This window comes from Crinia signifera, chromosome 4 (genome assembly GCF_055691185.1).
Source record: "Crinia signifera chromosome 4, ASM5569118v1, whole genome shotgun sequence".
In the NCBI taxonomy this organism is placed as follows: domain Eukaryota; kingdom Metazoa; phylum Chordata; class Amphibia; order Anura; family Myobatrachidae; genus Crinia; species Crinia signifera.
In genome coordinates this window covers 112,114,611-112,128,206 of record NC_139220.1, presented here as the reverse complement: position 1 = coordinate 112,128,206, position 13,596 = coordinate 112,114,611, and the positions used below count along the sequence as shown (strand labels likewise).

Below are 13,596 nucleotides of genomic sequence, written 5' to 3'. Positions count from 1 at the left end.
TAGAATTTAAATGATGCTATTATTGTTGTTTTATATACAATGTAGCTTCAATATCTGTCAGACGTTTATTTTTTTTCTTGGAAAAAAAAATCTTACATTTCTCATGGCAAGTAATATGGCAACTTATTACAGTAATGTTTATAAAAACAATGAAAAAAAAACCCATCTGTTATTCCCATCAAAGAGTTACCATAACATGCTGCATGTTGCAATAAAAATACATTTCAAGTCATCATATTTTCCTCCTGAACTTTTATCACTGTGTACGTCAAACATACTGAAGTGATTACTTGCAGAATATTACCTACATCATGGGAGCTTCATAAGAAAAAGATGTGAGGACAGGCAACAGAATGCAAAGCAGCAGACTCCTCTCTAGGGTTTTTTTTTTTTTTTTTACTATGTCACCAAAGTGCATTCTTTTAAGTAAAAATAAATATGCTTTGTGATCCAGTCCTGAAATGCTAAGGTATGATGATGTTATTTGTCAAGCAGCCCAAAAAAGTCCTCGCTCAGAAACTTGCCAGAAGAGGGAGAGAGAGAGAGAAAACAACTGTTCTCCCAGCTGTTTCCTGTCTACAGTGTCTGTAAATGTAGATAAATGTGAGGATTTTCTGTAAATCCTTCTTCTGTTTGCTAAATCTGACTGTCACTGCTAAAATCAGAGCAGATCCTACGCAATGGAGTAAAGTCCTAATATTCAAATGTGACATAGCTCTGAATCTCTCTGGATTTCTTTTTTTTTTTTTTTTTTTTCTAGTTATCACAGCTAGCAATCTCATTTCAGACCCTGTACTTAAAGAAGCCATGGAAAAAAACAACTGTCTCTCAACACAATTATTTAAGTGCTACTTTTGTGATATCTTAAAGGTAACTCATTTCTTATTTCATCTCATTTTTTTATTAATATTTTAATATCTAATGAATGGAAACATTTGCTGTGTCTCTTTTATCTGTAAGAATGCTTAAAGTAGACTGTTCATCCCAGCTGTCATAGAGCAGTGGTTTTGCCATAACAAAAATGCTGAATGGGCATTTGTTGCATGTGATCCACAATTGTGTGTGCATATATATATATATATATATATATATATATATATATATATATAAATAGATTGTTTTGCTATGTTGTCCTGTAAATAATATGTAACATATGCACTATTTTAGATTCTTATGGGTAACATGTGACTTATTGATAGTTAATGGGTTTGTGTTGCATACCTGTGCATATATTGTAATACTTCTGATACAATACAGTGTGTTACACCTGTGCAAGAGCATTTACTATTGGAGGTATGCATAGGCTAACTTGGCAGCTGGGTAAAGGCTTTTCCACTTGTTAATCAACTTTATGCCTGTGTGCAAACCCTTTAATATAGAAGCATCTAGTTCTGACATTTAGAATATTTATGATTATTGTATTAGTTGCATGTGCCTTCCCTATGGCTAATACAGCTGCCTGGAAGGCATTATCACCTGTCTTCAGTGCAAGTTTAGATTATTGTACTAGTTAACAAACAAGCCTCTTAGCTCTTGATATTCCCTGGGAGCTGTGAAAATGCTTGCAGATGTGTGATTTAACATCATTTTCTAATGATTCACCCTGTTACTGGATCATTTCTACTGCTCAGTCACATTCTAGTGGTTTCAGAGGAACAGTCTGACTGTGAAGAGTTCATGTGTTGTATTATATATTTAAGGCTTTTATTCTGCACCATTTATATCTTTTGTATTTCAATACTTTTCACATATTTGGTCCGACTGGATTTAGTGACCTTTCTAGCAGTTGCTGGCCGGGCTTCAAGTTTCCTTTCTCAGCATAAAAAAAGTTTCTGAAAGCTGAAGTTTTCTTTTTTACATTGTTGGAATGGAATGCGCTAATGCCATTGGATCAGCCACTTCAAGCATTCGCTTTAGGCCCAATCCATAAAACATGTGATCGCTGCACATTTGTAACTTATTTGTTTTAGGCACAAAGAAAGTGACAAACATATTGTAATGATCTTTAAAACAGAGTCTTTTATCTTGGCTGCCAGAGTTTTATACTGTTCTGTTTGTTTTTGGGGAAATGGAATGGTGTTATTGTTGGTTATACTCTGAGTTCAAAATGCTTAAAGTCAACCTTCTATTTCAATAAATCTGTCCTTTTATTGTGCTGCAAGTAATAGAAAATATCAGTAATGGCTGAAAACGCACTTAGCTCTGTTACAGTAGAACATGAATGGAAAGTTGTAGAGTGTAGCATGAGTAGTGTAGAATGTGTAGCATTAAACCAAGTAGAGAGTAGTAGACTGTGTAGAGTATAGACCGTGAAAAGTAAAATGTAAAGTAGGGTGTAGCGCAGATGTTTTAGTTCAGGTTTTAGTGATATCCGGGCGGCAGCACCGATGGTTAAATCAAAATAACGGAGGGAGTCACCTGCGCTCAAGCATGAATATCGCTAAAACCTGGACTTTTATTATGCTTTGGGGACTGAGGTTGGGAATGCCTGGTGTAGAGTGTAGAATGTACTGTACAAAGTGTAGAATGTGTACAGCAGGGGTCCTCACAGTCCTCAAGGCACACTACAGTCCAGGTTTTAAGGATAGCCATATTTGGTCAAAGATGAACTAATTAGTACCTCCATTTATTTTATCAAACATGGATATCACTAATACCTGGAATGTAAGTGTTCCTTAAGTTTTGAGTTTGGGAAATACTGATATATAGTATATACTGTGCAGCCACCATGTGGAAAGTTTAGTATAGTTGCAGAGTTTCCCAAACTCTGCTATTACAGTCCAGTGCTTGAGCACTGGTGACTTCATTAGTACCACACCCAATTTGATTTAGCCATCTGGACTCAAGCATGGATATCCTTAAGACTTGGACTGTAATGGAGGAGTTTTGGAAACTCTATAGTGTAATAGAATGTAGAGTAGCTGTACAGTGGACAATGTGTTATAGAGGGCATGTATTATACATTGTAGGAAATGTAGTATGTAGAGTTTACAATGCATAGTATGTAATGTAAAGTGTATGTATTATTTAATGAACGATGGGCAGTGTAGTATGTGGAATGTACAGTTTATGCTGAGTTTACCAAGTAGTACCGTAAAAACTCGGACAATTGTAGATGTCAGACAACATGTCTACTATGTCTACACAGTCTTTTTCAGACATACAAGACTAAACGGGAGCGATTACTTTAAGTGGAGTCATTAGCATTGGTGTCACCCAGTGTGGATTCCTTACTGTATTACTGTATGTGCGCAAAATACGGACATTAATGGACATGGCCTCATGGCGCAACTGGGTGTCTGATGTTTTGGGGGCATAACTGCATATAATGCATCTGTTCTTGTCATGCTGGGGGCTTGTCCAGCTCTCCTTGAACCTAAACCACCCCCAACCACCCAAATTCCCACCCTTACTAGTGACTCCACTGGCTACTGTAGGAGTATGTGAACTATCATGTCAGCATCCTTTCCCATGTTCTTTCACATTCTAAGAAAATGTCAGACATGGCCTTACAGAGACTGACAGTAGTCCTGAAAGGCCATGGTATGCCTGTCTGTGACCACTAAATCTACCCAAAATTCAAATGCCTTAATCAAGAATGTAGTACATGGCAAAATGGGCCATGGTAAAAATTCATCCTGCTAGGGAAGGGTATTACAGTAACGATTTGTGTTCCATGTGACACTGTCTTCAATTATTTGCAAAGTTAAAGGCCACCTTCTACAAGTTATAGTGCCAGCAAGGTACCAGCCACTCCCAGACAGACAGCAAACTATGTGGAACGGTATTCTGTGTCATACAACATCAGCAGCAGTGCAACACTCCAGTCTCTCAGGTAGCTGTAATGCTGTGTACACACCAGTACAATCTGCATAAGATCCAGATGCGATTACAATTTAGACTATCTGCATACAATTTACACTATCTGCATTCAATTTAGACTATATAGTGCAGATCTGCACTATATAGACAGGGCAGCCAAGACTTTCTGGTTAAGATATGGGAGCGCGCATCTTGAACGCATCTGGATCGCTTGGGATAAAACCCATACAATCTGCATGAGATCCAGATAAGATTTTGACTATATAGTCAAAATCTTATCTGGATCTTATGCAGATTGTATCAGTGTGTACACAGCATAAGTCACCATTTCTTTCTGCACCTGTGGAGAGGGCAATCCTGATAGAACCATGGGGGCAATGTCACAGGGCACTGCTGGTATGACTATATAGACACTGTAAGAATTACACAGTTAAATAACTTTCACTAGTTTCCAGAGAGGCTAATGTGTCCCTTGCAATATGTGTTCTCAGACTGGTCCCTATTTTTGCGTTCTGACAAAGGAGGTTCTTCTAGACTGTGAGGAACTTCATGAACTTAGGTGTGCATGCTCCGTGGGGAGGTATTCTGGGAAATTCTGCCAATAATGGAATTTGATGTTATAATCCTGTCAAGGGCAAACAGTAATGCCTGACTTGTATAATAATATTTTTTAGTTTAGGGCCCCTCCCCCTATGTACTATATATTGTGTATTCATACACACTGGAAGGAACTAGAGACGCCTTCCTCCTTAACTAGCACCCCACCCACCTGTCCCAAATTTGATTTTAATCAGGTTGGAGTCCCAACATTCAAGACTGCACACCTCAGCTTGGCACTATGAGGGTAAGTCCTACTATACATATATGCTGAGTGTTAGTCTGTGGGACTGTGTTTGGGGTGCAGGGCTCTTTGGGCTGCTGTTGCTGGGCTGCTCCATGGCATCATATCGTACACTTTCCTTCACCCCTTTAGTTTGTTTAATATATATGTAGCACCCTTCACATTTATTATTACCAATTACTTAGGTAAGTCTTATCACATATAATTTCCCCTATCCCTTTTACTATCACTTCAATTTCACACTAATGTGATGCCATGGGGTGGCTCTGCTGGGCTGGCCTGGGGGGTCCTGTGCCCTGGACCTGTCTCAGAGTAGTGTTAGGGACTTGTCCTATTGAGGTAACCTGGACGTGGTGGACAAGCCGATAATAATGGCCATCATTATGCTAATAACCTCCAATGCAATATAGCAAAGTTATTAAAAGGTTTAGCATTTATATTTAGTGTGCACCTGCAAACTCCTCCTCCTGCTTGCTGCACTACAGGTCTCAGCAGGTAGCACCTCATATGTCCAGGGTGTGCAGTTTAGGGCCCCTCCCCCTATGTAGTATGTGGAATGTACAGTTTATGCTGAGTTTACCAAGTAGTACCGTAAAAACTCGGACAATTGTAGATGTCAGACAACATGTCTACTATGTCTACACAGTCTTTTTCAGACATACAAGACTAAACGGGAGCGATTACTTTAAGTGGAGTCATTAGCATTGGTGTCACCCAGTGTGGATTCCTTACTGTATTACTGTATGTGCGCAAAATACGGACATTAATGGACATGGCCTCATGGCGCAACTGGGTGTCTGATGTTTTGGGGGCATAACTGCATATAATGCATCTGTTCTTGTCATGCTGGGGGCTTGTCCAGCTCTCCTTGAACCTAAACCACCCCCAACCACCCAAATTCCCACCCTTACTAGTGACTCCACTGGCTACTGTAGGAGTATGTGAACTATCATGTCAGCATCCTTTCCCATGTTCTTTCACATTCTAAGAAAATGTCAGACATGGCCTTACAGAGACTGACAGTAGTCCTGAAAGGCCATGGTATGCCTGTCTGTGACCACTAAATCTACCCAAAATTCAAGTGCCTTAATCAAGAATGTAGTACATGGCAAAATGGGCCATGGTAAAAATTCATCCTGCTAGGGAAGGGTCATTACAGTAACGATTTGTGTTCCATGTGACACTGTCTTCAATTATTTGCAAAGTTAAAGGCCACCTTCTACAAGTTATAGTGCCAGCAAGGTACCAGCCACTCCCAGACAGACAGCAAACTATGTGGAACGGTATTCTGTGTCATACAACATCAGCAGCAGTGCAACACTCCAGTCTCTCAGGTAGCTGTAAGTCACCATTTCTTTCTGCACCTGTGGAGAGGGCAATCCTGATAGAACCATGGGGGCAATGTCACAGGGCACTGCTGGTATGACTATATAGACACTGTAAGAATTACACAGTTAAATAACTTTCACTAGTTTCCAGAGAGGCTAATGTGTCCCTTGCAATCTGTGTTCTCAGACTGGTCCCTATTTTTGCGTTCTGACAAAGGAGGTTCTTCTAGACTGTGAGGAACTTCATGAACTTAGGTGTGCATGCTCCGTGGGGAGGTATTCTGGGAAATTCTGCCAATAATGGAATTTGATGTTATAATCCTGTCAAGGGCACACAGTAATGCCTGACTGGTATAATAATATTTTTTAGTTTAGGGCCCCTCCCCCTATGTACTATATATTGTGTATTCATACACACTGGAAGGAACTAGAGACGCCTTCCTCCTTAACTAGCACCCCACCCACCTGTCCCAAATTTGATTTTAATCAGGTTGGAGTCCCAACATTCAAGACTGCACACCTCAGCTTGGCACTATGAGGGTAAGTCCTACTATACATATATGCTGAGTGTTAGTCTGTGGGACTGTGTTTGGGGTGCAGGGCTCTTTGGGCTGCTGTTGCTGGGCTGCTCCATGGCATCATATCGTACACTTTCCTTCACCCCTTTAGTTTGTTTAATATATATGTAGCACCCTTCACATTTATTATTACCTCTTACTTAGGTAAGTCTTATCACATATAATTTCCCCTATCCCTTTTACTTTCACTTCAATTTCACACTAATGTGATGCCATGGGGTGGCCCTGCTGGGCTGGCCTGGGGGGTCCTGTGCCCTGGACCTGTCTCAGAGTAGTGTTAGGGACTTGTCCTATTGAGGTAACCTGGACGTGGTGGACAAGCCGATAATAATGGCCATCATTATGCTAATAACCTCCAATGCAATATAGCAAAGTTATTAAAAGGTTTAGCATTTATATTTAGTGTGCACCTGCAAACTCCTCCTCCTGCTTGCTGCACTACAGGTCTCAGCAGGTAGCACCTCATATGTCCAGGGTGTGCAGTTTAGGGCCCCTCCCCCTATGTAGTATGTGGAATGTACAGTTTATGCTGAGTTTACCAAGTAGTACCGTAAAAACTCGGACAATTGTAGATGTCAGACAACATGTCTACTATGTCTACACAGTCTTTTTCAGACATACAAGACTAAACGGGAGCGATTACTTTAAGTGGAGTCATTAGCATTGGTGTCACCCAGTGTGGATTCCTTACTGTATTACTGTATGTGCGCAAAATACGGACATTAATGGACATGGCCTCATGGCGCAACTGGGTGTCTGATGTTTTGGGGGCATAACTGCATATAATGCATCTGTTCTTGTCATGCTGGGGGCTTGTCCAGCTCTCCTTGAACCTAAACCACCCCCAACCACCCAAATTCCCACCCTTACTAGTGACTCCACTGGCTACTGTAGGAGTATGTGAACTATCATGTCAGCATCCTTTCCCATGTTCTTTCACATTCTAAGAAAATGTCAGACATGGCCTTACAGAGACTGACAGTAGTCCTGAAAGGCCATGGTATGCCTGTCTGTGACCACTAAATCTACCCAAAATTCAAGTGCCTTAATCAAGAATGTAGTACATGGCAAAATGGGCCATGGTAAAAATTCATCCTGCTAGGGAAGGGTCATTACAGTAACGATTTGTGTTCCATGTGACACTGTCTTCAATTATTTGCAAAGTTAAAGGCCACCTTCTACAAGTTATAGTGCCAGCAAGGTACCAGCCACTCCCAGACAGACAGCAAACTATGTGGAACGGTATTCTGTGTCATACAACATCAGCAGCAGTGCAACACTCCAGTCTCTCAGGTAGCTGTAAGTCACCATTTCTTTCTGCACCTGTGGAGAGGGCAATCCTGATAGAACCATGGGGGCAATGTCACAGGGCACTGCTGGTATGACTATATAGACACTGTAAGAATTACACAGTTAAATAACTTTCACTAGTTTCCAGAGAGGCTAATGTGTCCCTTGCAATCTGTGTTCTCAGACTGGTCCCTATTTTTGCGTTCTGACAAAGGAGGTTCTTCTAGACTGTGAGGAACTTCATGAACTTAGGTGTGCATGCTCCGTGGGGAGGTATTCTGGGAAATTCTGCCAATAATGGAATTTGATGTTATAATCCTGTCAAGGGCACACAGTAATGCCTGACTGGTATAATAATATTTTTTAGTTTAGGGCCCCTCCCCCTATGTACTATATATTGTGTATTCATACACACTGGAAGGAACTAGAGACGCCTTCCTCCTTAACTAGCACCCCACCCACCTGTCCCAAATTTGATTTTAATCAGGTTGGAGTCCCAACATTCAAGACTGCACACCTCAGCTTGGCACTATGAGGGTAAGTCCTACTATACATATATGCTGAGTGTTAGTCTGTGGGACTGTGTTTGGGGTGCAGGGCTCTTTGGGCTGCTGTTGCTGGGCTGCTCCATGGCATCATATCGTACACTTTCCTTCACCCCTTTAGTTTGTTTAATATATATGTAGCACCCTTCACATTTATTATTACCTCTTACTTAGGTAAGTCTTATCACATATAATTTCCCCTATCCCTTTTACTTTCACTTCAATTTCACACTAATGTGATGCCATGGGGTGGCCCTGCTGGGCTGGCCTGGGGGGTCCTGTGCCCTGGACCTGTCTCAGAGTAGTGTTAGGGACTTGTCCTATTGAGGTAACCTGGACGTGGTGGACAAGCCGATAATAATGGCCATCATTATGCTAATAACCTCCAATGCAATATAGCAAAGTTATTAAAAGGTTTAGCATTTATATTTAGTGTGCACCTGCAAACTCCTCCTCCTGCTTGCTGCACTACAGGTCTCAGCAGGTAGCACCTCATATGTCCAGGGTGTGCAGTTTAGGGCCCCTCCCCCTATGTAGTATGTGGAATGTACAGTTTATGCTGAGTTTACCAAGTAGTACCGTAAAAACTCGGACAATTGTAGATGTCAGACAACATGTCTACTATGTCTACACAGTCTTTTTCAGACATACAAGACTAAACGGGAGCGATTACTTTAAGTGGAGTCATTAGCATTGGTGTCACCCAGTGTGGATTCCTTACTGTATTACTGTATGTGCGCAAAATACGGACATTAATGGACATGGCCTCATGGCGCAACTGGGTGTCTGATGTTTTGGGGGCATAACTGCATATAATGCATCTGTTCTTGTCATGCTGGGGGCTTGTCCAGCTCTCCTTGAACCTAAACCACCCCCAACCACCCAAATTCCCACCCTTACTAGTGACTCCACTGGCTACTGTAGGAGTATGTGAACTATCATGTCAGCATCCTTTCCCATGTTCTTTCACATTCTAAGAAAATGTCAGACATGGCCTTACAGAGACTGACAGTAGTCCTGAAAGGCCATGGTATGCCTGTCTGTGACCACTAAATCTACCCAAAATTCAAGTGCCTTAATCAAGAATGTAGTACATGGCAAAATGGGCCATGGTAAAAATTCATCCTGCTAGGGAAGGGTCATTACAGTAACGATTTGTGTTCCATGTGACACTGTCTTCAATTATTTGCAAAGTTAAAGGCCACCTTCTACAAGTTATAGTGCCAGCAAGGTACCAGCCACTCCCAGACAGACAGCAAACTATGTGGAACGGTATTCTGTGTCATACAACATCAGCAGCAGTGCAACACTCCAGTCTCTCAGGTAGCTGTAAGTCACCATTTCTTTCTGCACCTGTGGAGAGGGCAATCCTGATAGAACCATGGGGGCAATGTCACAGGGCACTGCTGGTATGACTATATAGACACTGTAAGAATTACACAGTTAAATAACTTTCACTAGTTTCCAGAGAGGCTAATGTGTCCCTTGCAATCTGTGTTCTCAGACTGGTCCCTATTTTTGCGTTCTGACAAAGGAGGTTCTTCTAGACTGTGAGGAACTTCATGAACTTAGGTGTGCATGCTCCGTGGGGAGGTATTCTGGGAAATTCTGCCAATAATGGAATTTGATGTTATAATCCTGTCAAGGGCACACAGTAATGCCTGACTGGTATAATAATATTTTTTAGTTTAGGGCCCCTCCCCCTATGTACTATATATTGTGTATTCATACACACTGGAAGGAACTAGAGACGCCTTCCTCCTTAACTAGCACCCCACCCACCTGTCCCAAATTTGATTTTAATCAGGTTGGAGTCCCAACATTCAAGACTGCACACCTCAGCTTGGCACTATGAGGGTAAGTCCTACTATACATATATGCTGAGTGTTAGTCTGTGGGACTGTGTTTGGGGTGCAGGGCTCTTTGGGCTGCTGTTGCTGGGCTGCTCCATGGCATCATATCGTACACTTTCCTTCACCCCTTTAGTTTGTTTAATATATATGTAGCACCCTTCACATTTATTATTACCTCTTACTTAGGTAAGTCTTATCACATATAATTTCCCCTATCCCTTTTACTTTCACTTCAATTTCACACTAATGTGATGCCATGGGGTGGCCCTGCTGGGCTGGCCTGGGGGGTCCTGTGCCCTGGACCTGTCTCAGAGTAGTGTTAGGGACTTGTCCTATTGAGGTAACCTGGACGTGGTGGACAAGCCGATAATAATGGCCATCATTATGCTAATAACCTCCAATGCAATATAGCAAAGTTATTAAAAGGTTTAGCATTTATATTTAGTGTGCACCTGCAAACTCCTCCTCCTGCTTGCTGCACTACAGGTCTCAGCAGGTAGCACCTCATATGTCCAGGGTGTGCAGTTTAGGGCCCCTCCCCCTATGTAGTATGTGGAATGTACAGTTTATGCTGAGTTTACCAAGTAGTACCGTAAAAACTCGGACAATTGTAGATGTCAGACAACATGTCTACTATGTCTACACAGTCTTTTTCAGACATACAAGACTAAACGGGAGCGATTACTTTAAGTGGAGTCATTAGCATTGGTGTCACCCAGTGTGGATTCCTTACTGTATTACTGTATGTGCGCAAAATACGGACATTAATGGACATGGCCTCATGGCGCAACTGGGTGTCTGATGTTTTGGGGGCATAACTGCATATAATGCATCTGTTCTTGTCATGCTGGGGGCTTGTCCAGCTCTCCTTGAACCTAAACCACCCCCAACCACCCACATTCCCACCCTTACTAGTGACTCCACTGGCTACTAACTGTAGGAGTATGTGAACTATCATGTCAGCATCCTTTCCCATGTTCTTTCACATTCTAAGAAAATGTCAGACATGGCCTTACAGAGACTGACAGTAGTCCTGAAAGGCCATGGTATGCCTGTCTGTGACCACTAAATCTACCCAAAATTCAAGTGCCTTAATCAAGAATGTAGTACATGGCAAAATGGGCCATGGTAAAAATTCATCCTGCAAGGGAAGGGTATTACAGTAACGATTTGTGTTCCATGTGACACTGTCTTCAATTATTTGCAAAGTTAAAGGCCACCTTCTACAAGTTATAGTGCCAGCAAGGTACCAGCCACTCCCAGACAGACAGCAAACTATGTGGAACGGTATTCTGTGTCATACAACATCAGCAGCAGTGCAACACTCCAGTCTCTCAGGTAGCTGTAAGTCACCATTTCTTTCTGCACCTGTGGAGAGGGCAATCCTGATAGAACCATGGGGGCAATGTCACAGGGCACTGCTGGTATGACTATATAGACACTGTAAGAATTACACAGTTAAATAACTTTCACTATTTTCCAGAGAGGCTAATGTGTCCCTTGCAATCTGTGTTCTCAGACTGGTCCCTATTTTTGTGTTCTGACAAAGGAGGTTCTTCTAGACTGTGAGGAACTTCATGAACTTAGGTGTGCATGCTCCGTGGGGAGGTATTCTGGGAAATTCTGCCAATAATGGAATTTGATGTTATAATCCTGTCAAGGGCACACAGTAATGCCTGACTTGTATAATAATATTTTTCCAATGCTGATGTATCAATGTGTAGACACTGGTCTAGTTCATGTGTCCGCAATATAGATATAATCATGGGTGGGCACAGCTCCTACTATCATGTAGGGGGAGCATGGATTTTATAATGTGTGAAAACTGTTAGCATGAATGGGAATGGGCACTGGTATTATATTTTAGAACACTGGCAGGATAGGAGCACATCTGGTATAACACTGTGTGTGTGTGCGTGGGTGTTATATCAGGGGTGTTCTGCTAATGCCTCCCTGACATAGTTATAGAAGTGTCCTCCAGCTTGTTATGCTAATTAGGCATAATGTTTTTTCCATGTTGTCTGAAGAGGGTTTTTTTGTCATTATCTTTATTGTTACCCATAATTATTTTACATAAGAGTATATGAAATGAGGAACTATTATACTAGTATGTTCGTTGTACAAAATACAAAGATAGCACGCAGCTAACCAACTGTTGGATGGTTAATGTTATTGTACTGTATGTAATATGTTTTTCTATTTATTATTATTTGGCAGGTTAAAATGCACACAATGACCTACATTCATCTCATTTACCTGAGCTTATGTCTACTCACCATAAGCCAGTCAGCGGCTGCTGGTCAAGAAACACTCTGCGGTGCTGAATTAGTGGACACCCTTCAGTTTGTATGTGGAGAGAGGGGATTCTTTTTCAGTAAGCTGTTCTATTTTCTTATTTGTTTACTTTAAGTTCAATGTATTTTAAATGCAAATTAAGGTTCATGTGTACTCAGTAAGCAAAACGTGACAGAGAAGGGCTGTGAAGTCTAACGTAAAACCCTGTACAGTGGAAGGCTACAGAGTTTTGGAGGGGGTAGCAAGTACAAGTTAATGGTCCATGGCACCAGAGCACATGCCCACGTTTACAATAATATGATTATGGAAAGTGTTACATTTGCAACCATAATGCTGGGAATGTTGGAAGGTATTTACATATCACTGCAGCTCTGCATAGCAACTGTCACTTGGTGCATGGTATTGACTGGGTGTTTATAGTAGGGGGAATGAGGCCTAAGGCTGTGGAAGTGCAGGATTTCCCCCTAGTTATACATGGAAGAAATGCTCCCAGTGTTACATGGCCATACTCAGGTGATGTGTGACCATGCATTTTCCCAATCACACATTGTGGAGGGAATGTAAACGCAAAAGTAACAATAATGCCTTCTTTATTTGCTTTTGGCACCAGAGTGGGGCTTTCCAACCCAGTCACTACACCAGTCATGCCTTCTGGTTTTATGATACATTGATGAATTCATTCGAAGTTGGGGCTTTCTGAACAAATGGCGCTATGGCATAACTGTGCTTTACCTCCTAGCATTAGTATCCAAATAAATTTTAGGAAATGTCTGTTGCTATGGGATTTAGTATGTTTACAAACATTTCTGTATATACGCATTATTGCTTTCTGAGACATACTCCTGTATACAGGATCCCAAAGGAAGGAATATATACTTTACAAGCTCACAGGGCCAGATGCACTAAGCTTCAAAAGTGATACAATGGAGAGTGATAAACAGCCAACCAATCAGCTCCCACCTCACATTTTTCAAACACAGCCTGTGACATGGCAGGCAGGAGCTGATTGGCTGGCTGTTTGTCACTCTCCATTTTATCACTTTT

The 13,596-nt window shown here is 41.6% G+C and overlaps 1 protein-coding gene across 2 annotated transcripts in view; it reads left to right on the top strand.

Moving 5' to 3' along the window:
* Positions 1–402: 402 nt before the first annotated feature.
* The window catches only part of IGF1 (insulin like growth factor 1), a 109,239-nt gene continuing 96,045 nt past the window's right edge, over positions 403–13,596 (top strand). Inside the window, exons 1-2 of one of the 2 annotated variants that reach the window (XM_083182250.1) lie at positions 403–870; positions 12,475–12,631. In XM_083182250.1, the coding sequence (XP_083038376.1) occupies positions 808–870; positions 12,475–12,631 (220 nt within the window). In that variant the 5' untranslated portion in view covers positions 403–807. Of the gene's footprint in view, positions 871–10,233; positions 10,262–12,474; positions 12,632–13,596 lie in introns of those variants that run through there. The other variant, XM_083182252.1, reaches the window with a different exon arrangement.